This window comes from Puntigrus tetrazona, chromosome 15, assembly GCF_018831695.1.
Source record: "Puntigrus tetrazona isolate hp1 chromosome 15, ASM1883169v1, whole genome shotgun sequence".
In the NCBI taxonomy this organism is placed as follows: domain Eukaryota; kingdom Metazoa; phylum Chordata; class Actinopteri; order Cypriniformes; family Cyprinidae; genus Puntigrus; species Puntigrus tetrazona.
This window is the reverse complement of record NC_056713.1, coordinates 11,640,990-11,665,656: the sequence shown is the minus strand read 5'-3', so window position 1 is coordinate 11,665,656 and position 24,667 is coordinate 11,640,990. Positions and strand designations below refer to the sequence as shown.

Here is a 24,667-nt window from a genome sequence, read left to right as displayed (position 1 = left end):
CACGAAGCATCATTGGGCGAATCTCGCGATTGAAAAAACCCACATTGCAAATGAATAGCGATATAATGAGATTTAGGTCTTAAAGAATTGGCCAGTATTCCCCTTCCTGCTATTTATAGGTGGCCAAAAATACGACGAGCTATTTGGGAGAGTGAGCGTGCAGACTTTAGGATAAGATCTACCGCCGAGTGCATGATTGCAAATCATTTTCACCCAGCATGCTCTGCTACTCAGCGTCCTCTGGGATAGTAAGCAAAAGTCTGTAATGGCTCTAAGGGCTCGACTCTCCCTCGGCAGTTGAGGATGTCTATTTTAAGAGCTCATTTCGTTTCGAACAGGGAAACACTTTAATCATTTCTTTAGGCAAGTGGGTAGATGCATCAAAATGGGCTTGATTTGACATTGGCCTTCTGACATTTACATCAGCTCTTAAAGCGCCAAAGCAATCTGACAAAAAATCTAAACCGTGAAAATAACGCAAATATGAGAAAATATGAAGTGGCAACGCTTTATAATAAGGCTCCATTAGTTAACGCTGATTAATGCGTCAACTAAAGTGAACTAACATTGTTGGTACCAATAGTGCCAAATATTGTTAACCGTTTTGGGGAGTAACTTGTTAAATGCTGTGGGATTCGATAATTTAATTACAAAATAAATCTAATTGTAATAACCTATTCTGAGAAAATACGTATAATTATATTACAGTTATTTATGAAAACATTAATGATTATAAAAGGGTTACATCTTCATATTTTCTGTGAAAAGCTAGAATATGTTTTTTTTTTTGATGTGCACAATGCCTCCAGTCATTTAAAGGCCATTTAGTAAAGCGACGCTATTCTGATGGTTTTGATTGGTTCTCATTTGAATTTGAGCTGAAGGCTTTAGGCTACAATCTGTCTAAGAGTTGCTGCCATGGCGAGTGATAAAAATGCGTTCCAGTGTTTTAAAAGTGCATTCTGGTGCTGTGCTTTAAAACTAAATTATTATGATGTTTATTCAAGCGATGAAGGATTTTGAAAGTCTTACGGTAATCGGTGTTGAGCCCCACAGAGTTGGGTTAGGTTAACACTGCCTGCTTAAAACGTGTGAAAGTTATTAAAAACATTTGTTCAAAATGTAGAAAAGCAAATCAAAAATGAATGAAACTAAACACTACATAGTACATTTTAAATAAGGTTTGAAAAGTACATTTGAAAAGTAACCTTCCCCGCACTGTTTATTAAAGCATTTATTAATTGTAACAACAATCAACAAAAAAAAGAATAAAATCCAATAAAATATTCACATAAATCGTGTACTGCAAAAGATGCAGCTCGTTTAAGAAAAGGAGATGGAAAACAGGCACCAGGGAAATCGCTGCTTTGTGTTTTAATGAGCAAACTTTGGGGAATCTAATTAGTTGCATTCCAATTCTAATCAACAAACTTGCTAATCCAGTTTCTTGTGGCGGTGGAGCTGGATATGGTGACGTTCCTGTGCCAGAGATCTGGATTACGGCTGAGCCAAAGGCCCAAAGCGCAGTCACACAGCAGGAGGACACACTGTCACAACAGGCAAAAACTCACCAGCAGCCTGCCACAAAGAACTCGACAAACAAAACCTCAGGCCATGTCTGAGAGGGATAGATTACTTTTATTTCAGCACAGCTACGCTCCATCCAGAATCATAAAGCAAGGTGGAATTCATCAGAAGGTACTTACTGGCAACTTCCAGCGAGGCGTTTCGACTAACAGCCTCTCCTAGGTAATTGCGGGCAACGCAAGTGTAAACTCCCTCGTCAGGTTTGCTGCGGCGTCCGTGAACGATGCGCAGGAAAAAAAGGGAGCCGCTGGGCAAAAGCATGCGGTGAGAGCGAGGGTCATCCTTATCGGTTTCAACGTGCTCGCCGTCTTTATACCACTCCACTGTGGGCATGGGTCGACCCTCTGCCTTGCAGTTCAGGGTGGCCGGCTCACCCTTTGACACAACCAGATCAGAAGGATCCTCCACTATCCTGGGGGGAACATCATCCAAACGTGGGCGGGACCCTGTGAGGAATCAACGGTGAAGGTTAAAAGCAGCTGGTTAAAAGCATCTGGCAGATGTAATGTATATCAGTGCCAAAAATGTACTTTTCCAGTAAGCATTTGTCTCCTGAGTTTATAAGGGCCATTTTTAGAATCACTGTACCTTATAAAAAGAATTTGTGTTGTTAATCAATCGGAGTGCTAAAATCAGTTACCAATAAAATTTGAGCAAAATCAATGGAATAACTTTTTTCATTACAGGTGACTAAATGCCACTGGCTATTATATTCATGCACCCAATAGATGCATGTGTGATTAGGTTAAATGCTGAACACTGCAAAAAAAAATTTGAATTTGTTAATTTTCCCCCAAACTCTCAATAATTCCTGGCCCTGATTTCAGATATTAAAAATACAGAATTAAAAAAAAAAAAAAAAAAAATACATTATACAAAAAATATTGTAAATATTATAGTAAATATTATTATACTAAAAGTGTCATATGATATTGCTATCATATTGCTAAAAAAAAATAATTGTGTATTTGGTGTAATGCAATGTGTTTATGTGGGTTAAGTTTCAAAAAAGTACATTATTTTCTACATACTGTACATTATTGTTTCTCCTCTAAGCCCGCCTTCCTGAAATGGGTTGATTTGTAATATTGCTATAAAGAAGCGTGGTGTGCTCTGATTGGTCAGCTATCCAGTGTGTTGTGATTGGATGAATACTGCAAGCGTTTGACGGAAATGTTACTTAACGTGATGTCAGGTTTCAGCACTATGACATTACAAATGAGGCATTTGTTGCATCCAGTGGGGACGTAATTACTGATCACAATGACAATAGTGCTGTATTTTTATACATAGCTTTGCATCGCGTTCAAACATAACACCATGTCTGCATTCATTGGAGAAACAAAAAGCAACAAGCACTAGTTTAATTGCTCAAAACTCACATTTTAATAGTATGTAGCAGGTTCTTTTATTTAAGAAAATGTAACTTACTTAAAGGTTGTGAGTCAGAAGCACCAGACTGTCCTTGCAGAGGTAGAATTGCCTCACTTTATAGTCTCTGTAAATGCGCTGAACACACTCTAATATTTGTGTTGAACTGTTCTGGAACAGTGTTTTAAATACAACTTAACCACTGATTTCTCAAATTAGTTTCACTTTCACAACGAAACACAGCATCTCAAGAACATGGCGCCTGCAGCAACACTACAGCGAGAATAATAGCTCCGCCTTCTTTCTTTGCAACAACATTTGGGGCGGTGTTATGAAAATGAACCCACTCTGTGACATAGAAACGTGTGGGACTGTTTAAAAAAGCTCTTTTTGGGTTGGTGTGGACAAGTCAGAACTTTTAAAGAACAAAGAAAAAAGAAACAGCTTATAATCACTTCATATGACCCCTCTAAAAAACAGGCAGTTAAACCTGCTATTACATAAAGATGGTGGTGAGCTGAAGTGGCTATAGCACTGGGCTAGTAACCAAAATGTTGGTGTTTGATCATTATGTGAACAAGTTTTAGGCCTAGCTGTTCCAAGAATATAGCTGCTTTGTTAATAATATCTGCTAAATGATGGCAGGTGCATCCCAGTTAGCCTACATATGTGCTAATTGTAGTATAATCAGTAAAAAAAAGTGCACTTGAAATACCCAGATAATACACAAAATTAACTGAAGTGTGGGATGTTGGACTCTTCATGCACTTGACTGTGGTAGGGGGCATCCGACTCTAAAACCTTATAAAATTCATTCATTAAATAGTTGAGTACATAGTGCATTGTATTAATGCATAGTGTATAGTATCTCAGTTGGAACGCAACTTCTATACTAATTCGTGCACTAACCTTCATTACTTGGGCTTATCACCATATCAGCTTTATTTACTCAAACATAATGAGTTAGCTAAATGTTTAATACATCTGTTGCAGTTTTAGTTATGTTTTAGTTAATAATTTCTGCTTCTATCCCCCGGTGTCTAAGGAGGTTTGACCCTGATTTAATTGGCCAAGAGCATAAACAAAGCCAGACTGAAACAGCCTAACACTTTTGTGGAACGACTTGAATTACATTTCTAACAAAAAAAAAAAAGTGAAATAAAAACTTTTGGAACAGAGTGCCTGGGGTGCACCATTCAACCACACAACTATAGCCTTCACCAGCATCAGTCAAAGGAGGGAACGAGGGGCGAGAGGCTTCTAATGGCCAGCGGGAAAGGAAGCCAGGGATGAACCTCTCAAAGGCTGATGACTCAGCACCTATTAAGCTTTCAGCCCAGAGAGCCAGACGAAATCAGTGCGAAGTTAAAAGAAGCTGACATTAAGGCTGAGTCTAGCATGGCTGCGGCTGTTGAACGAGGCTCTAAACCTCACCGCCCATTAGTGCTGCATTCTGCTCTATCCGGGGCTACAGAACTAACAGAGAGGGTTTCGTCTTTGTGCTTTTACGAGGCCGAATACTCATAGTGTAAGGCACCGCAGTGGCCATGTGTTGGCTTTTCCTTGATGTTAAAAGGGTGTAAAATTTCAACAGTTGGTGTGTGCGTATGCTGCGATTAAATAATAGCATTTACGGAACGAAGGAGAAAACTTAATTTGTCTAAAAGCACTCCAGTGGAAGAAAACAGCCCTTATAAAGCATAAGGTGTTTTTCTTGGTGAAGCTAAATTCAATGAAATTGCTAATGACTTTCATAAAAACTCGGTCATGAACACCTAAATAGTTCATCAGCCTCCTGCTGCACATTACACTCAGCATAAGTATGTTTCCATCCGTTTACAGCAGTCAAGATTATAACTCCCCGGTACTCCGAGGCATCATAATTTTTAAAGTTATGGCAAGCTAATTGGTCCTTGTGAGAGAATGAAAGGAATGAATAAAAGCCTGCGCTTTTCGATCCCATCACACATGAAAAGCTATGCCTGGTTTGAAAGGATAATTATCTGTCAGTGACTTCATAGCGTACACAGACACCGCTTCCTTTAAAAAACGAGAATGAGAGGTATGAGACCACATTAACAGGTTCATATCTTATGGGAAAGAGGGTTACCTATTCGCAACAGTGAACCAAATTAGTCCCACAGCATAATCGAGTGAAAAAAGCAGCGAAAGAAGGTTCTGTCACGCAGTCACACATAGTGCTGTTAAATATTTACGCATGTAACTCACATGAGAAATATGTGGGAGATTCTAATTCTCGCAGTGTCTCTCAGTAGTATATTCCCTGAGTAGTGGATGCGAATGGGTTTTGCTGGGTTTCTGGGTACATATAATGAACATGTCCTTGAATCCAAAAATGTGTAAAGTTTGGCATGTCAAGTGTAAAGGACAGAGCTGGGAGGAAAGCAGTGTAGCATGCCCATGAATGACAGATGGGATGAAAATGAAATAAGCAAAAAACATGCAGAATTGCAGTTCGAGTGCAATAAAGTATTAAAGTGAACTAAAATAAATTCGTACAACTATCATTAACTAGAAAAGCTTCTCAAGACTAATGGGAAAAATTGGCTTAAAGACTTTTGAATGATAGAACAACCGATTGACAGAGAGATATTTGATAGAATGATAGATAAGGAAAACAACAGAACGAGAGTGATAGATAAATAGAGCAACAGAATGACACAAAGATAGATAAATGATAGATAGATAGATAGATAGATAGATAGATAGATAGATAGATAGATAGATAGATAGATAGATAGACAGACAGACAGATAGATAGATAAAATGATGGTAACACTTTATTTTATAGTTACACCTATTAGTTGCTTATTAGCATGCATATTACTATATTTTTCATTTATTAGTGCTAATTAATCACATATTAATGCCTTATTCTACATCCCTAACACTAAACGTGTAACAAGTGTTGTCTATACTAAAGTGTTACCACAATAATACAACAACAAAATTATAGAATGATAGAACAATCGACAGACAGAGAGAAAGACAGACAGATAGATAGATAGATAGATAGATAGATAGATAGATAGATAGATAGATAGATAGATAGATACAGACAGATAGAAAAAATAAGAAAAGGATAGAAACAGAATTCTTGCTAGATACTAGATAACTTGCTAGATAGAATGTTTGATGTTAGAATGATAGAATGTTAAAACATTTGAATGGATGGCTGAATGAACACAGGAGGTTCAAGCGTCTGGCTCAAATACAGTTGACGTAAGTTATATTTAGTGTATGTCCACAAGCTATGGCGTTATGCAATGTATTACAGTAATTAATATTTACAAATATTAGACATGCATGCTTCACCCTCTCTTTCTTTAGGGCTTAAATGTACCATCACTAAAGCTAATACGTTTTGAAAACAGTGACAGGAGACCTTGAGCCCGGCTGAATTTTCAAAGCTGTTTGCTTCAAACACATTCAAAAAAACAGATCATCAACCTGGCTCTCTGCGATCAGTAATGATCTAATGTTTTTTCTCCTCAACAGACGTTACTAATGGGTGCACGAGTGCGTACTGGTGTACACTGATCAAAGAACAAAACGAAATAGTCGCTTGTGAAAGAGATCTGCTGGTATGATTCCTAGACCCATTATTACGCCAGGCACAATGTTTTTACAGCGCCGCAAAAACTGTTCTTATCGGCTAACTGTGACAGCTTACATCTCTGCTGGGTGATCCATCTCAGGCCATTTGTCATCGTTTCAGAAACGCCATTATCTCCGTCAACCCCGTTGAACCTCTCGTAGTTGGCCATTTGCCCTAACGTGACTGCAACTGCTAAGTAACACGGACTAAACAGCTTTTGTTGTGTCAGTTCTAAGCTTCAGACCTTTTACATTAATGACAGCTGCAGGAGATTATGCGGTCTGCAGTTTTCTGGTAATAAATATAAACACCAACACACCCACATTCCCCCTATTTAAGGAACTAGCGGATTTACTTACGAAAATTAAATCTGGAACACCTATTTGCTAAGTGAAATGCAATAAGCCGAATGAATCATTGGTCTATAGAGAAATTAAGCAAAGCTGATGTGGTGTTACTGTAAATGGTGCCAACGTGTCTGAAAATAATCACTGGATTAAACGGATAAGAACCATAGATAAAATAGATAGAATGATAGATAAAACCTTTATTAGAATAATGGATAGACAGAATGATACAACGATAGATAGATAGATAGATAGACAGACAGACAGACAGACAGACAGACAAACAGATAGACAGATAGACAGATAGATAGATAGATAGATAGATAGATAGATAGATAGATAGATAGATAGATAGATAGATAGATAGATAGAGAATGATAAACAGACTATAGGAATAATAGGAAACGATAGAATGACAGAACAATAAAACAATACATTGAATGATAGATATGATAGAAAGAATGACAGAATGATGGTAGAATGATGATAGATAGATAGATAGATAGATAGATAGATAGATAGATAGATAGATAGATAGATAGATAGATAGATAGATAATGATAAACAGAGAGAATAATAGGGAACGATAGAATGACAGAAAGATAGAACGATACATACAATGATAGATATAATAGATAGATTATTGACGAATAGACAGTACGAATGATGAAAGGAACAATAGAAAGAATGATAGAATGATGAAATGATGATCTCATTGTATATCATTGGATTAAAAGATGCAGTTAATCCAAGTGTAGTCAAAATAAATTGACAATGTATTGGATTATTTAAAACATATTATTACAACTTCATATTACTATTCAAATTCGGACTAAGAATACGTTCAAAAACAATTTGTGACTCTCAGATTCGCCCGTGGTACTGACGTCTCTTAGCAACCGGAGTAAGAAGTCTGCTATTATCTGGCATTATCTATCATCTTTCATATTATACAGTATGTTTAACTCTGAACTTTCTCTAAGCACGCAGCACATAATGCTTTTCATATCCACAGCTGACAGCGGAATCGATAAACCCACTGCATATTAATACACACACACACACACACACAGTTCTATTTCAAGCCTCCTTTCGGCTCGGGCACCCCCACAATGGGAAGACGGATGCATAACCCGTAAAAAGTCTCTTTCTAAAGCTCGCTGTCTCCTGTAATGCAGAAGGCCATTAAGCGCTCCTCAGCGGGGGGACACTGATGATACAGCAGCGGCATCCCTCTCTGCACCTGCCAAACGTATGCGGTCAGTCTCTCACAGGTCATTTCACCGCGATCCAACACATACCCAGGGAGCAGGGGTCTTGCATTGCGAATATTTACTCGTAACAGTAGCTGTCGTGTCCAGATTTAAGACGTCTGTGAGCACTGTAATAACAGGCCGCCAAAACAAATCAAAACAAATGCCATTTCTAATAGCTGGAAACGCCTTTCTAAACAGCACGCGGTTTCTATGTGGCGTACGTGCTTTGTACCATTAGTTACCAAACGAAGAAATCGAAATAGTCTTCCTTGTAACGCGCTCCGAGAAGCGCCTGAACATGAATATTTTATAACACAGCTGTCTTGTTTCGCATCCGGCGTGATTGTGATCTTTCTCGTGTTTTGATAGGAACTTTTTCTTATTACTGTCTCACGCACCGCTGCAAATAAAATGATCGTTCTGCTGTGAGAGGTTACCGTTTCCAGAGAAAGTTTTTATTTGATTTTGAGTAGTTGAAAAGCTGAACGCACTTATTAAAAAGCATTACATTTAAGCATTCTTCACTGTCGTTGTCACTGTACAATTATGCCAAAGTTGTAAATAAAACAGATTATTAAGGAACATTTCACCAGTCTTTGTCTTTCTGCTTCGGAATTTAGTTTAACTCTATTTATTGCTTGCAATGTTTTTGCATTTATTAGAGAAATTTAGCAATTTCTTGAACTTGTTTCTACACTTTTTTTAGATGTAACTCAACATTGATAGTAAATGTTAGATTTCCTGGTAAAATATAAAATTCCCGGAGATGTATTATAATGTTAAACTGTAAAGGCTACCGCGTAAAATAACTGAATGTGTTAAATGACCGAAAACCGGAAGCCACCCGGCTTTATTTACAATGATACAGACGCATATTAAGCCTGAGAGTCAAACTTAAAGATTAAACTTACTTTCAAGTCGCACATTTCAGTATTGAACCCAAAATCAGATCGATAAACGAGTATTTGCACTCACCTGAAGAGCTATAGATGTTCGAGAGCATCAGTAACAGGGTTCCTATGACAGTAAAAGCCATTTGCCCGGCTTCCAACAAGACTTGCGCTTTTTTCTTTACGGCATAAGTGTGCGATTTCTAAACAAAAGACGCTCTCATCGGTGCGTGGCAGGCGAACGCGAACCAGTTTGAACTCATGAAATAAAAATGAGCGGAAAAAGCACTTCAGCTGCTCTCACGGAGAAATCCGCGCCGGCACATTACGATAAAGTCTCAGGGACGCCTGGATCCGAAACGCGCGGATCTTTGCATTAGGGACTGCATGGCGACTCGGCGTCTAACTAGTTTGCTCGTCCGCTCGGTCGCTCGTTCGGCTGTGGCGTCCGTCATCCGAAGCGCTGAATGCGGCGCACAGAGTTCACAAGCTGTTCGTCCATTCAGCTCGCCGCACGGCGTTTGAATAAGATGCTCAGGCGTGACGGCGTTCAGCGGAATGAGGCGAGTGGCGCTTCAGAGCGGAGCGCGCTTCCCAAACAAACCTTAAAGCGACAGCTTCGCATTCATCGCCGTCCGGCTCAAGGGTATCAGTAATTAGCAAACACCTGTGTATTACAAATATACCCGTTTGCCTTATAAATGACATCAGTTTTCATTGCCACTGTCTGCAATGAGGTGAAGAAACAGAACGAACTGAGAGAGTAAATCCGGACTGTGGCAACATCTCCAATCTGGAAAGCCTCAGTGCTGTTAAAAGGCGCTTATGTAGAAATGCTGCAAATGAGGATGCTGTCAAAATAGACGGACTAAATTAAATCAGCATTCTTGCCCTAGGTACGCTTGGGCGCATCGGTTTTCAGGTAGCTTTTGCAGGTTTACCCAGAAGTTCTTCTGGATTTAGTCTGTCTCCAGTTTCTTTGTGTCACTCCAGACAGTCTGGATTATGATGAGATCAGATCTCAGTGTGGAGCACTAGCTGTCAAACTTCTGATGCTCACTGGAGCGATACAATTCATTGCAAAATTAAAGTTTGGAAAAGTAAACTGATGTCTCCTACTGACACAGCTGTTGAAACTAGCATTTTTGTTGTTGTTGTTGTTTTTAATATAAATACATCTTCTTTAAAAGTTTCTTATTATTATTTGAAACACTGACATTGACTCTCGGTCAAGTCTACAATGTGATCAAAAAGTAAACATTTATGTTTTAACTTCACGCTCCTGAGTTGTAGCCGGTGAACTTTCGTTTCATCTCACATCAGCGGGTTTCACTTGAACAAGTGTATTTCGAAGCAAAAATGATCTTTGTTTAAACTGTCTATCCTTTTCAGTGCTGCATTTGTGATGAATAGATATGCAGCTATATTTTATAGCAACCCATTAAGCGGACGTTATTTCCAATGCAATCAGAGCACTCATTGATCGGCCTTCTCAAGATTTACTAGTGCTCCTCTCCAGGGCTTTCCTCACACCATGTGCCGTTTTTCTTTACTGCATTGACTTTGTGTCTGTTTTGAAAGACCACCATTATTGAAGCGAGAAGCGAACATTTGTCTTTCTTTGATGCTCAAAATGGGCCGAGAATCTGAGGACAGACAACAGTTGCGAGCTCTAAGGAAACCAACTGTGCAACAAATTGAAATTCTCCTCACCTCGGCTGAGAAATTGCTCTGAGTAATAGCAAACAATGTCTGAGAGGTCCGAATGAAAACCTTCATCAAGATCTCACTGCATCAATAACAAGTATTTTAAAAGCATGAATTTGCTGTCCGCGCACGTTGGATTCACGCTTCTTTGCTCGCGTCTGAAACAACGGCCTCGTCAAAATTCTAAAAGCAATGTTTTATCTGGTTGATTATATGAAACAGTTAATTAACATAATAACTCTCTCAGACTGAGATAAAATGCAAAATTGCTCGTTTACTTTCAGCCATTTCTCTGAGACTCTCGGTGACATGTTTGTCATCAACATGCACCTACATGTCAAAGATGTCAGCAATGATTGCCTTGCAGATGACACACAATTATGCGTTTAGACATATTCAGACCAACGCTGTCACAAACAAATTATCATCCTGCTATCCTGTAATCAAAGATGGATGAGTCATAATTTCTTTCTGCCACAGAAACTATGGACTCTAACAATGTGGGGCACGTTTCAAAAAAAAAAACTCGACAGCACAAACAAACACATTTTATCTCCTCAAAAGCTTTTTATTGACATTTCCACAAAAGATTCAGACTGCGCGAAACCTTTTGAACTACAATTCTAGACTTTCTTCCAGCGCGCCTCCGTAACTTGCTGGTTTTCAGCGAACAGACATATATTTTCCCATTGGGAACTGGCTATTAATCCATATTCTGTCTCAAAGGGACACTGCGGAAGTCATCCTTTCTTGGAAAAAGCGTGGTGATGCATCACCAATTTTCTTCAGCCACTGTCGATTCACGCAAGACTTTTCCAAGGTGACGAGCGGCACGAATAAATGGAGAGAAAAGAAAAAGCAAAGCTCACGGGTGACCCGGGTTATCGCCTGCCTCCTTCGGCGGTATCCTGTTCTTTCAACGCGATGGCACGTGAAGGCAAACACTGACTCACCCGTGCTCTTTTACAAAAAAAACGCTAGTTGATGCTTGAAGAGAATCCTTGATGCCGGTACATTTGAGTACTTTTGATTAGGCCAAGCACCTGCAGATACGCTTCCATGTATTCCGTGTAAACACAGGAAACAACAGCAGCACAACGCTAAAAATAACATAATCGCTGCGCCACACGTACATATTTGGGTTCTTGATGGCCTAAGTTGGCCTATAGCCCATGTTTCTGTTTTTTGCTGTCTACAGTTCCTGTCAGTGGCGTGGCAGTGCCATATGGCCCTGGCTCCGAGTTTCTCCCGGATTCAGGAAAGGGGTGGGAGAGGTGGGGGACGGAGGCACAGACTGAGGGTCACTCCGGGGCAGGTTGAGCTTTTCATAACAAAGGGCCTGATCCCGGGACGTGTGCTCAAGTAGACGCGCGTACTGTGAGGACACAAAAGACTTGTGATGATTCCCTGTGGCACAACCATATAACAGCTCAGTGACAGAAGAGAGGGCATTCATCTGTGAATAAGTGTGGAGGATGATAAATGTAGGGGTTTGGGAAGAGGACGGTGACGAGGGGTGCATGTTTAGGGAGGGGGAGCGGGGTCAGTTGGGATAAAAGAGGAGACCGTACACCTGCCTGGCAACATCAATAAAACTTCGCAGCTTGACCTCTAGTAGACACAATCGTGGCCTCAGCTGGGAATAGCTTGACTGTTACGGTACAGATGCTTTTATTAATTCACTTGAAGGTAGCGTTGTTTCTCGATAGAGTATAAACTCTTGAGGTTATCTGGGCATAATTATAATGGAAATAGCCATAGAAACTGATAGAAACTTAAACTAAGAGTCGACGATGGTGTCTCAAATATATATATATTTTTACTGCCACCTACTGGAGATATCAATACCTTTAGTGAACAAAAGGGTTGGGGAACGCAATAGAGTTTTTGTTTGTGGATTTATGCTAAATGTGAATGAACAAAAATGTCAGAGACAGTCTGAATTATATATATATATATATATATATATATATATATATATATATATATATATATATATATATATATATATATATATATATATATATATATAGCCATATATGCACGATGTGTCAAATGATCAGGAAAACATAGGCTACAGCAGTCTCACCATACTATAACTGTGAGAAAGAAATAAAAGATTTTAATTAGGCAATTGAAAGGCATTAGGCTTATTGTATAACATCAAACCTTCCAGATCCATCAAAGAATAAGATGCACTGAATATGCTAAAACGCCTCAATGTTTGATTATTCTAATGACAGAAAATAAACCCCCTATTAAGGAAAGCTATAAGGAAATTTGTTTACTATAATTTACTATAGCCTGTTCAGTTCAGGATATTTAGTAGACAAAATTGCAATTGCAGTTTGATTGAGATTAACTGGAATGCACAGCACAACACATAAACATGATGTTTGAGAATTCTGTTTTTGGAAATTAACTCTTCATGTCATTTAAAATATTGTCCTTCAACTAACATGACGGCAGATAGGCTTTCCAATTACTATAAATAATTATTTGCGTAGCATAATGGTATTAAATACAGTATAAGTTGTCACCCTATTTTAACATTAAGCAATCACAAGTTGGATTTAAATAAACTAATAGCAAAGAGCCAAATCATTACTGCAGTGATTAATATGTAACATTCTGCAACAATTCTTATAACGGATGAAGTGTGTAGCTTCATTTTCAAACAACTCATGTTGCGAGATGAACCTGTGCATGCCAGGACAACAACGTCAAGATTCACTGGACCCAAATCTGATGTCTTATCATGGGACAGCTTAGTTCACCACCAAACAGTGATTGATATGGAGTGTTTACATGAAACATGCTTCTCAGATACAACACCAACATGGTTTAGAGGCAGTATCCTTATTGTCTTGATGAAACGCCTGTTGGTGGAGGCGAGATTGATGGAGAAGGGAGTAAAAAAGAAAATGAAGCTTCTGAATCTGGCCCACGCTTTCCACTTTCCTCACCGCAGAGCTGATCAATATGGACAGGCTCAAGCTGAGAAGGATCATATCCAGATTCATATGAAGATATTCTTCAGTTATGGAAACTACGGAGTAAGACACGAAGAACATCAGAAAACAACTCTTGTTAAGGCCACCCAGTTGTTTTATGTCTTCAGTCAGCTTTGTGTCTGGTGGGCTGACTGGAGTGGCCTTTCCATGCCTCCGCTTAGACCTTTTGGTAGTGTCTGACAACTTGACATGAAACAGAAATACTTGCACCTGGCGGTATTGCAAGAATGAATAAATAATTCTAGAACGTTTTAGTGAGCACACTTAAGGGATAAGAATGCTTAAACCTTTGTTGTTCTCTATGTTTTATTGTAAATGTGATTGGAAAATATTAGTCAACTAATTAGTTTTTATTTTATTCAAATGTAAAAAAAATGGGTTGTACATGTAATCGCTATAGTATTGACAATAAATTATGCATGATTAATACATTTTGTAAGATGAATTTTCTAACAATTTTTTATATGCATAAGAAATATTGTAATAACTATGACTTAATTTTTTATAAATGTTTATGAAGATTCACAGTTAATTTTGGAAGAAAACTTTTTATATTGATATTGCTTTGCTGAGTTTCATAGTACATTAACCTGCCGACCTTTAGGTATTGACAATAATTAAATTGTTTAATTAAGGCTTAGTATCCAAGACTGAAAATCTTTTCAAGTCAAGCCAAGTCACTGGAGCTGCCAGTTTGCCAAGTTTCAAATGATTGTTAAACAGCAATCACAAACTATGCAAAAGCAGAAGCCCTTCAGGCGCACTTTAAATTCAAAAGCAGTATCCAGAAATGCTCGCTTGGTTTCACTATAGAAGCAAAAGTGAGGGTACGGGGTGCTTTTGAACATAGCCTTACAGCGCAACCAGTGTAGTGTGAAACAAGCTAATCTGTTGTTTTTAATAAACATCTCACAACTGACTGTAATACTTTTCTATTTTTAATCATTTCGTAAGTACAGACATAGGCTCACTGCAAGATAAAGTCATATCTCCATTGCCCCAGAGTATAACGCTCTGCAAACGCACCGAAGGCATGCAAGTCAAGTCCCTACAGGGCTACTCCTCAACCGTTGTCATGGCAACGACCAAGAAGCCCCTTGAGGCTGCACCTGTTTTAGCAGTCAGGTACATAAAAGTCCTTTTTGGATGATAGTTTTTAAGAATACTTCAAACTAAATGCAGTCAGTTGGATTCAAATATATGCAGTTATACAGACAAGAAACACATCTATTATGTCAAGCGGATTTTTATATTTTATGTTAGACAGCTTACATCAAGTCTGTTAAACACCTTCTGAAAAAAATCTGAAAATGAACTCACCGTTGACGTCAATGGCTCCCTCCGAATCCAGGTGTGACACACTCTTAGCGTTGACTGAAGTGAAGGCAAGCGAGATATCTGTGTCTTTAGCCTGTGTATAGAGGTTCAGCTGAAGAAGCGCCCTGAGTAGATGGAGCAGCATTTTTTTTCAAACTTTTTGCTCCAGCCTTCAATGTCTGCTGGTATTCAATGGGAACGAAATTATCTAGAATCAAAATAAACCCATTCAAATAAGATTTTTAAGATACTGTTGAAATAAAAAACGGTTGAAGTTATCTTGGTCTGAAAGCAGAGGTGAAACAAATGCATCAGTTCCAGCTATGAGCTACTGGAAATGACTACAGCCACTTGAGCTCTGTCTCTCTGTATTTGTATCTTTCGTTCTCTCTCTCTCTCTCTCTCTCTCTCTTTTTTTTTTTCTGTCCATCTGCATGATTTGTATACAAAGATTCCCTAGAGAATCTGTTCAACAGATTGAATCTATATAAAAAACATGCTTAACGACAGATAGCTTCTTTTGTAACTCTATGCAATTAAACCAGGACCTCTGGCAAAGAAAAGCGTGCAGCACTATTAACTAACAAAAATAAAACCAAGGAATGTGTTTATGAAGGCAGAATATAGGAGGCTATTGTCCCTGTGATGAGGTGCATTCTCACAGCTGAGGTTCATCCCATTGTTTCTTTACCCTGCCTTTTGTTATGTTGAACAGTGAAGAGAACACTGCTGCCCTGCGTTCACTAGATTTATTGATTTATCTGATGAATTCCATATACATGGATCTCTGTGTAACTTACATGTTTAATTAAAAGAGAACATGTTCACTTATATCATTTAAACCATGCAAAGATATTCAAACTGTTGGAGGTTTCATAGTTTGAGAAGTTCAAATCGTCACTAATACATATACCCAATACCTATTTTTTTTCAATGTAGTATTGAATAATAAAAATGACCAAATTGTTATTTTTAATTATTTGGAAAAAAAGAGAACTGAAGTAATAGCTGCTGAAAATCATGTAGCTAATATTACATAATGAGTCATGCATCAGCTTTAAGGACTTTTTAAAGCACAATTTATTTTATATCAAGCAAACTTACACTCCAGCATATAGTGTCCTGAAAGACCTCTTAAGGTACTAAACATTCCAATGAATGAAAGATGTGTACACAAACCAAACATTTCTTTTTACTACAGGTAAATGTATTCAATAGCTTTTGTATAACATATGAAAATACAAGCACAAAACTGTAATACTGCAAAATAATTTTCAAAAAACACAACTAATAACATGCATACGTACAAGCAACATTAAAACAACGTCATGTTTTAAATAGCATTGTGTGCAATATTAGTGATGCACTGTCAAAACAATTAGCTCCATAAGTGAAATAAAGAAACCAAGTCAAATGAATTAAAAGAAAAACAGTCGTGAATAAAAACAAAGCTGCAGCTAAATAAACATACATACATACATACCTACATGTATACATACAAGCATCAGACCTTGAATACAAAATCATGGCTTCAGTGGTAATTCATTGAACAATGTGCAGAAAATGCTTGCTAAAGTTTGGTTTTGGTTTGTTTTTAAACAGCATTTGTGTGTATAATATTAGTGCTGCACTGTCAAAAAGTTGAGCTCCGAGGTAAAACAGTAAAGAGACCAAGTCAAATCAAAAGAAAAAAACTAAATCAGGAAGAACAAACAGGGTTGCAGCTTTTTTTCAGGAATTTTGGATTTTAATGTTTTGTTCCCTTCATCTCAGCCTTAGACCAGGATTTAGGATTTTTCTAGTTTAACTTCACAAGTAAAGAAATGAATGACACAGAAAGATGAACACGCAGACAAGGTTTAGACTTTAGCATAGCATCACCTAGATTTTTGGTGGTGTAAATTTATTCTGAAGCAATATTTTCAGTGCTCTATCAGCTTTTACATACTTAAAACTGCATATTTAACTTTATAAAGGCCTAATTTTACAACGCATACATGGTTTGATATTAAACAAAACGTTGGATGATGACATTTGAAATGATTTAAATAAAAATTAATCTGTCTGTAGGTGGCAGTAAGTCACCGTTAATAAGTGAGTCATAACGACTGAACCGATTCATTTAAACTGATTCATTCAGGAAGCAAAACAGTGCTGTGGCTGGGTTTGTAATGCTTTTTGTTGGCGAAATAGAGCGAAAACGGGCAATATGTTGTTGAAAAAGCAAGTTTATTGACCTGTAGGATATAAAAAATGTAAAATCACATTTGTATTCATACTAGACTTCATACATGTCTTGTAACAATACTAAAAACCTTAACGGTACCAATAGATGAATTAGATTAATACAACACTAAAATGTAAGGATACAGTGACATATTCACATTAGATCCACAGATATCAATTAAATCAGAATCAAATTACTGTGTAAGGACATGCAAAACGGTAAAATAAAATAAAGAAAGGAAGAAAAACGAAATCCAAAACTTCATATTTTACCTCAGGGTTGTTAATCCTTCTCGGATGAAGTAATCCTTTGCTTCTCCTTCTTCTCCCGCACGCACAATAAATGAGTCTAATAAAACACTGAAATATAAGGGCACAGTCACATATATTCATATTATCTCCACAATCAAATCGAAATTGGAATCAAATCATTGTGTCGTTGTGTGAGGACATGCAAAACAGTAACGTTAAATTAAACTAAACGGGTCTCAACAAACTAATAAGATGTAGCACCTAAATACAACAGTGGCGTTACTAAAGATTGTAAAGAATAAAAACTTAAATTTTACCTCAGAAGCGTTAAACTAATCCATCTCCGGAAACTGAATGAAGTAATCTGTGTATTAATGGCATTTGCTTTTCACGCGCCGCATTTCTTGCACCCACAATGCAATGCGTCATTAAGAATTACGGAAAAACACCCGTAAACTAAAAATACGGAAAGTTCTACTGTATTTTTACGAATTTTTTTCTTTCTTTTTTTTTTTTTTTACCATGTAGTGTATTTGCCCCCAAAAAACGTGTGAAAACAAATCACTTTCTCACTTTCTGCAGGCTCTGTCTACAAATTTGAAATGTAGATATTTGTATTTATTGATTTAATATGTGTACAACTAAGTAATTTAGTCATACCGTCAAAATTTTAAATGGGGAGGTGCAAGAAAGTCAACACACAATAAAACCTGTATAACCACAATAAAAGCTTCAATATATAGTATCCAATCTGACGCAGTTTATTTGCATCGCAGTATAATAAAATGTGTTTAATTTAATTTAATTCTGTGTTTAAATGTTAATGTATGCACATTTACTAATGTAGCTCTTGAACTTCATCAGAGTTATGGTAAAATCTTTATTAACTGTAAAGCAGTGCCCTAGACGTATATGGTATCATTTGAAAGCTTAGAACCTCAGCTTTCTTTTAACCTAAGTCACTTTTGCATTTTTGTTACATAAAATAACCTAATAAAGTCTGAATTTGCCCCCCACAAACAAGACACACACACACACACACACACACACACACACACACACACACACACACACACACACACATAATGATATTAATGTTCATATTTATATCGCTTAAACGTACCAAGCATAAATGAGTCATATATCAAATGAAAGCTCTCATTCATTGAAATGTGATGTATTTTATTGATCCGAAACATTATTAAAAAGTATAACGACGATTGAACCTAACACGCCTGCCACTTGCTCCATACACAGTGGATATCGTTAGATTGTAAACAAATACAACAATTATGAATTATTACACCGACGTGTTAAACATAGGTGGAATAATTTGAGGTCTTCCTTGTAAAATTATATATTATTGACGATAAAACAAAGATTTTTTTTTCTCGTTTACTGCCTTTTACTGGACCTCATACAGAGGGGTGGACCAAACAGATCTTTTTTTAATAATAGAAATTTTGATTTGATCATAAAATGTTGAAAAAATCATTTAATATATATGAATTTCCCACGCGTTTGTTAAAATGCGGTCGATTCTCTGTAAAACGAGACCATTTTTATCAATGTACTCCAAAATATGTGATTAGGGCACTGTTTTAAAGCCAAATATGCAAAAATCCCCCAAACGCCGCAGAGCTGAAGGGGTTCATCAGAATATTCCACATCATCATGACGCGACGAGTGCAGCGGTTATTTGAACGTTCTTTTTAGAATTCTTTGTTGGGAGTTTTGGAGATTTGTGCGGTTGGTGTTTTTGTGCGTTGCTTTTTCACAGTGAATATTTCTACGGTTTTTACGGTTTTTGACTCTTTTTCGGACTTTGACTATCGGCTTTGGATTCGCGTCGTATTTTGACATTCGGTTTTGACTTTTTCTGGTTTTGACACTGATTTTGACTCGATACTGACTCCCGGTTTTGACCCTTTTCCGCTTTTGACCTACGGCTTCGGACTCTCCTCTGATTGGTAGCTCTGCTACTGAAAAAGCCCGATCCATTCATGGAAATGGGAGCGATCGGTGCTTTATCACTGTGTGTGAGTATGCCATAATGTTCAAATAGCGAATTGTAAATGTGTATTAGTGTACAGATGTTGAAATGTACGCCTGCTGGAACTAAAAACCATTCTAATGCATGATGTGCTGTGCAGTGTTATTATTCTGAGTGAGTTAAAAATTACGGACTGGTTTTCCTACTGAACCTTGGGCCGTGCAGGTGGAAACACCTAGAGCCGTGTTTGGTGTGCCCCTCATTAGTCTGAGGAAGAGTGGACAGATGAGGCAGGGTCTTCCTCTGGCGCTCACACACATGGTGGAGTTTGTGGAGAAGCACGGTGAGTGTTCGACGGTGTTTCTCAGTGTTCGTCGCTAGTACGTAGAAGTTGTGTGTATTTGCAAAACGCGTCTTTGTGTTTAGGTCTCAGCAAGATCGGCCTGTTCATAGTCGGCGGATCAGTACAACGCTGCAGGGACCTAAAGAAAGGTTTCGATGATGGAGGCTTTCCAGAGCGTGACAGTAGGGATGTAGATACTTGGGCCTCCTTACTGAAACATTTCCTCAAGGAAATACCTGGTGGACTTATCCCGGAGCCACACAAGACACAACTGCTGCAGGTGTTCAGGGGTAAGAGAAGTTGAGGTGGTGATGAGTGAACGTGTTAAGCACTTGCCGCTCAGCAAAACAGATTTATCCGACTCGGTCTTACTGAATCCTTGTATGTTGCAGATTCAAAAAAGAAGAGCTGAATCAGGCTTTGAGGACTGTGCTGAAGACTCTTCCAGAGGAACATTTCAATGTCCTCTGTTATCTAATGTACTTCCTGTCCCGTGTTGCCGCTGAGAGTCATTTCAATCGAATGACATCTACAAAGCTGGCAAGCGTTTTTGGATCCAACATCTTTCAGTGAGTGTTTGTATGTGTGCATTCAGCGAATATAGTGTGTTCTTTAGATATCTTTAATATCTAACAAAATAAAAGCACTGAGGTGTTATAAGGGATGATGTGTTACATATTTTTAAGTTATTATTATAAGATGCAGAGACCAGTCTTATGGAGTTGTCAGTCATAAAATGAGTATGGGGTGAATGGGGAGTGTGGGTGTATTTAGTACGGTGATATGTATTTGTTATTTGTATGTGCAGCGTTCCTTTCAGCCCCACCTTGTTTAAGGAACAGGGGCAGTGTAATGCTTTGATCAAGTACCTGCTGGACAATCTGATCCACCTGCTGCCAGACATGTATCTTCATGCATCCGCCAGCAACACAGCAGTGAGTTTATTACTCTACTACTCACTCATGTTATAAGTTTATGTTTGTTTGTAACTTTGTGTGATTGGGTTGGTGGATGTTTTAAACTATTAGTCATTGCTAAGTGTGAAAATAACAGACCATTTTTAGGTTTGTATATATCTTTGAGAGATTGAAACATGTTTGGAATTATGTTTGTGTGTTGGAGGAGAAAATGGACTGGACTATTAAAGAGTGTGCCCCACAACTGCCACTCACTGAAATACGGTATATACGCTCACACACACACACACACACACACACACACACACACACACACACACACACACACACAGAGGATGGTGGTCATTATAGTTTTTTGTTTGTAATTAATTAAGTAATTGTTGAATGCTTGTCAGTCAACATACACTCTTGTTTTGTGTGTGTATTTTTAGATTAAAGGTTACCAAAACTGGACGACTTGGGCGACTGAGAAAACGATTCAGAGGTTTTTGGAGGAATTTGTGCTCATGCACTCACAGGTACAGTACGATCACTGTTCAATGATGGAAAAAAGAGAGAAAGACACTGATCTTTCAATGTGTTCGTAGAAAGTTAAGATATTACTGTAAATGAAGCTAGATGAGAGTAAGTTAACCTTAAAGTTATATGGTTCATGAATGTGTTAAGTGAACAAAGTTTGTTTTCTTTTTTTCATTTCTTTGCCACATAGCAGTGACATAGAGCATGAAAAAGCCTCTGGAGACCAGATATAGAAGAGAAAAGAAACATGAGGGATGGCTTGTAAGGGCCACCAAAAGACATGGGGGTCGGTAAGGGCCACTAAAATACAATGGGGTTGGTGAGGGCCACTGGAAGATACTGGGGTTGGTGAGGGTCACCGAAAGACACTGGGGCCAGTGAGGGCCAGCGGAAGACACTGAGGTTGGTGAGGGCCACCAGAAGACAATGGGGCCGGTGAGAATCATGGGAAGACACTGGGGTCGTGAGGGCCAACGAAATACACTGGGGTTGGTGAGGGCCACTGGAAGATACTGGGGTTGGTGAGGGTCACTGGAAGACACTGGGGCCAGTGAGGGCCAACAAAATACACTGGGGTCGTTGAGGGCCACTGGAAGATACTGGGGTTGGTGAGGGTCACTGAAAGACAATGGAGCCAGTGAGGGCCATCAAAAGACAATGGGGTTGGTGAGGGTTACTGGAAGACACTGGGGTTGGTGAGGGCCACTGGAAGACACTGGGGTCGGTGAGGGCCACTGGAAGACAATGGGGTTGGTGAGAATCACCGGAAGACACTGGAGCCAGTGAGGGCCACCGAAAGACAATGGGGTTGGTGAGGGTTACTGGAAGACACTGGGGTTGGTGTGAGATACTGGGGCCACTGGGGCCAAGAGACAATGGGGTTGGTGAGGGTCACTGGAAGACACTGGGGTCAGGGCCACTGAGGGCTGTGGGTCACCGAAAGACACTGGGGTTGGTGAGGGTCCAGCAGAAGACACTGGAGCCAGTGAGAATCATGGGGAAATACACTGGGGTCTGTGAGGGCCACTGGAAGATTCTGGGGTTGGTGAGGGTCACTGGAAGACACTGGGGTTGGTGAGGGCCAGCGGAAGACAATGGGGTCGGTGAGAATCATGGGAAGACACTGGGGTTGGTGAGGGTCACCGAAAGACACTGGGGCCGGTGAGGACCATCGGAAGACACTGGGGTTGGAGAGGGAGACACAAATAAATTTGCTGACACAAATAAAGCTTCAATCATTTAATGACTCTTTTTTTTTATTAAGTATGAACACAGTCTTTAGTGTTTGGTTGCATGCATACAACATCAAAATTCTGAATGCCAAAAATTATTTACATGTACTCCAAAATAAACAGATATTTTATATTCACAACTCACATAAAAAAATAGTAAATTCATTAATACTACTTCAATTTGTTAGTGCTATTAGTAAATTCTGTGTGTGTTTTTAATATACAATAAACAATTAAGAAACCAATCCTGTATTTAAGTTTAAATCTTTTTCATCTTTTTCATTATTCTAACCCTAACCGTTGCAGTTTCTGAATTTGTTCATTCAGCTTAACGTTTGAAGTTTTACTGTCTCAGCTACACTGTAAAAAAAAACTTGCTGGCAGAAAATTACCAGGTCATTTTGTGGTAAAAATCTGTACCATTTACCTACTTCCGTTAATGGTTATATAGCAAATTATGAAACTTTGGCATACTGTTTCTTCTGCAGCATTAACTAAAAATGTTTTACCTCTTAAAATCTGTATTGCTCTATATTGGTTTTATATATAATCACTAGTTATGATAATTTTATTCATTCTAAAAACAAACAATATATAATAAACATGGTCCAATTAAGAAACATGTACACAAACCAAACATTTCTTTTTACTACAGGTAAATGTATTCAATAGCTTTTGTATAACATATGAAAATACAAGCACAAAACTGTAATACTGCAAAATAATTTTCAAAAAAACACCAACTAATAACATGCATACGTACAAGCAACATTAAAACAACGTCATGTTTTAAATAGCATTGTGTGCAATATTAGTGATGCACTGTCAAAACAATTAGCTCCATAAGTGAAATAAAGAAACCAAGTCAAATGAATTAAAAGAAAAACAGTCGGGAATAAAAACAAAGCTGCAGCTAAATAAACATACATACATACCTACATGTATACATACAAGCATCAGACCTTGAATACAAAATCATGGCTTCAGTGGTAATTCATTGAACAATGTGCAGAAAATGCTTGCTAAAGTTTGGTTTTGGTTTGTTTTTAAACAGCATTTGTGTGTATAATATTAGTGCTGCACTGTCAAAAAGTTGAGCTCCGAGGTCAAACAGTAAAGAGACCAAGTCAAATCAAAAGAAAAAAAAACTAAATCAGGAAGAACAAACAGGGTTGCAGCTTTTTTCAGGAATTTTGGATTTTAATGTTTTGTTCCCTTCATCTCAGCCTTAGACCAGGATTTAGGATTTTTTCTAGTTTAACTTCACAAGTAAAGAAATGAATGACACAGAAAGATGAACACGCAGACAAGGTTTAGACTTTAGCATAGCATCACCTAGATTTTTGGTGGTGTAAATTTATTCTGAAGCAATATTTTCAGTGCTCTATCAGCTTTTACATACTTAAAACTGCATATTTAACTTTATAAAGGCCTAATTTTACAACGCATACATGGTTTGATATTAAACAAAACGTTGGATGATGACATTTGAAATGATTTAAATAAAAATTAATCTGTCTGTAGGTGGCAGTAAGTCACCGTTAATAAGTGAGTCATAACGACTGAACCGATTCATTTAAACTGATTCATTCAGGAAGCAAAACAGTGCTGTGGCTGGGTTTGTAATGCTTTTTGTTGGCGAAATAGAGCGAAAACGGGCAATATGTTGTTGAAAAAGCAAGTTTATTGACCTGTAGGATATAAAAAATGTAAAATCACATTTGTATTCATACTAGACTTCATACATGTCTTGTAACAATACTAAAAACCTTAACGGTACCAATAGATGAATTAGATTAATACAACACTAAAATGTAAGGATACAGTGACATATTCACATTAGATCCACAGATATCAATTAAATCAGAATCAAATTACTGTGTAAGGACATGCAAAACGGTAAAATAAAATAAAGAAAGGAAGAAAAACGAAATCAAAACTTCATATTTTACCTCAGGGTTGTTAATCCTTCTCGGATGAAGTAATCCTTTGCTTCTCCCGCACGCACAATAAATGAGTCTAATAAAACACTGAAATATAAGGGCACAGTCACATATATTCATATTATCTCCACAAT

At 38.0% G+C, this 24,667-nt stretch overlaps 2 protein-coding genes across 5 annotated transcripts in view; one reads left to right on the top strand and one right to left on the bottom strand.

The window, feature by feature from the left end:
- zgc:77784 (uncharacterized protein LOC402947 homolog) overlaps positions 1–9,802 on the bottom strand; it is a 49,109-nt gene extending 39,307 nt beyond the window's left edge. Inside the window, exons 1-2 of one of the 4 annotated variants that reach the window (XM_043259564.1) lie at positions 9,156–9,802; positions 1,707–2,033 (exon numbers count right to left, since the gene is read on the bottom strand). In XM_043259564.1, the coding sequence (XP_043115499.1) occupies positions 1,707–2,033; positions 9,156–9,216 (388 nt within the window). In that variant the 5' untranslated portion in view covers positions 9,217–9,802. The remainder of the gene's footprint in view (positions 1–1,706; positions 2,034–9,155) is intronic. The other 3 variants (XM_043259562.1, XM_043259566.1, XM_043259563.1) reach the window with 3 other exon arrangements.
- A 9,778-nt stretch (positions 9,803–19,580) lies between these two features.
- On the top strand, positions 19,581–21,591 carry LOC122358633 (protein FAM13A-like). Its single transcript, XM_043258510.1, has 7 exons — positions 19,581–19,625; positions 19,805–19,922; positions 20,006–20,212; positions 20,326–20,491; positions 20,731–20,857; positions 21,271–21,362; positions 21,549–21,591. Exons 1-7 carry the CDS (start codon positions 19,590–19,592, stop codon positions 21,589–21,591), a joined length of 789 nt encoding a protein of 262 aa, XP_043114445.1. The 5' UTR covers positions 19,581–19,589.
- The last annotated feature ends 3,076 nt before the right edge of the window (positions 21,592–24,667 follow it).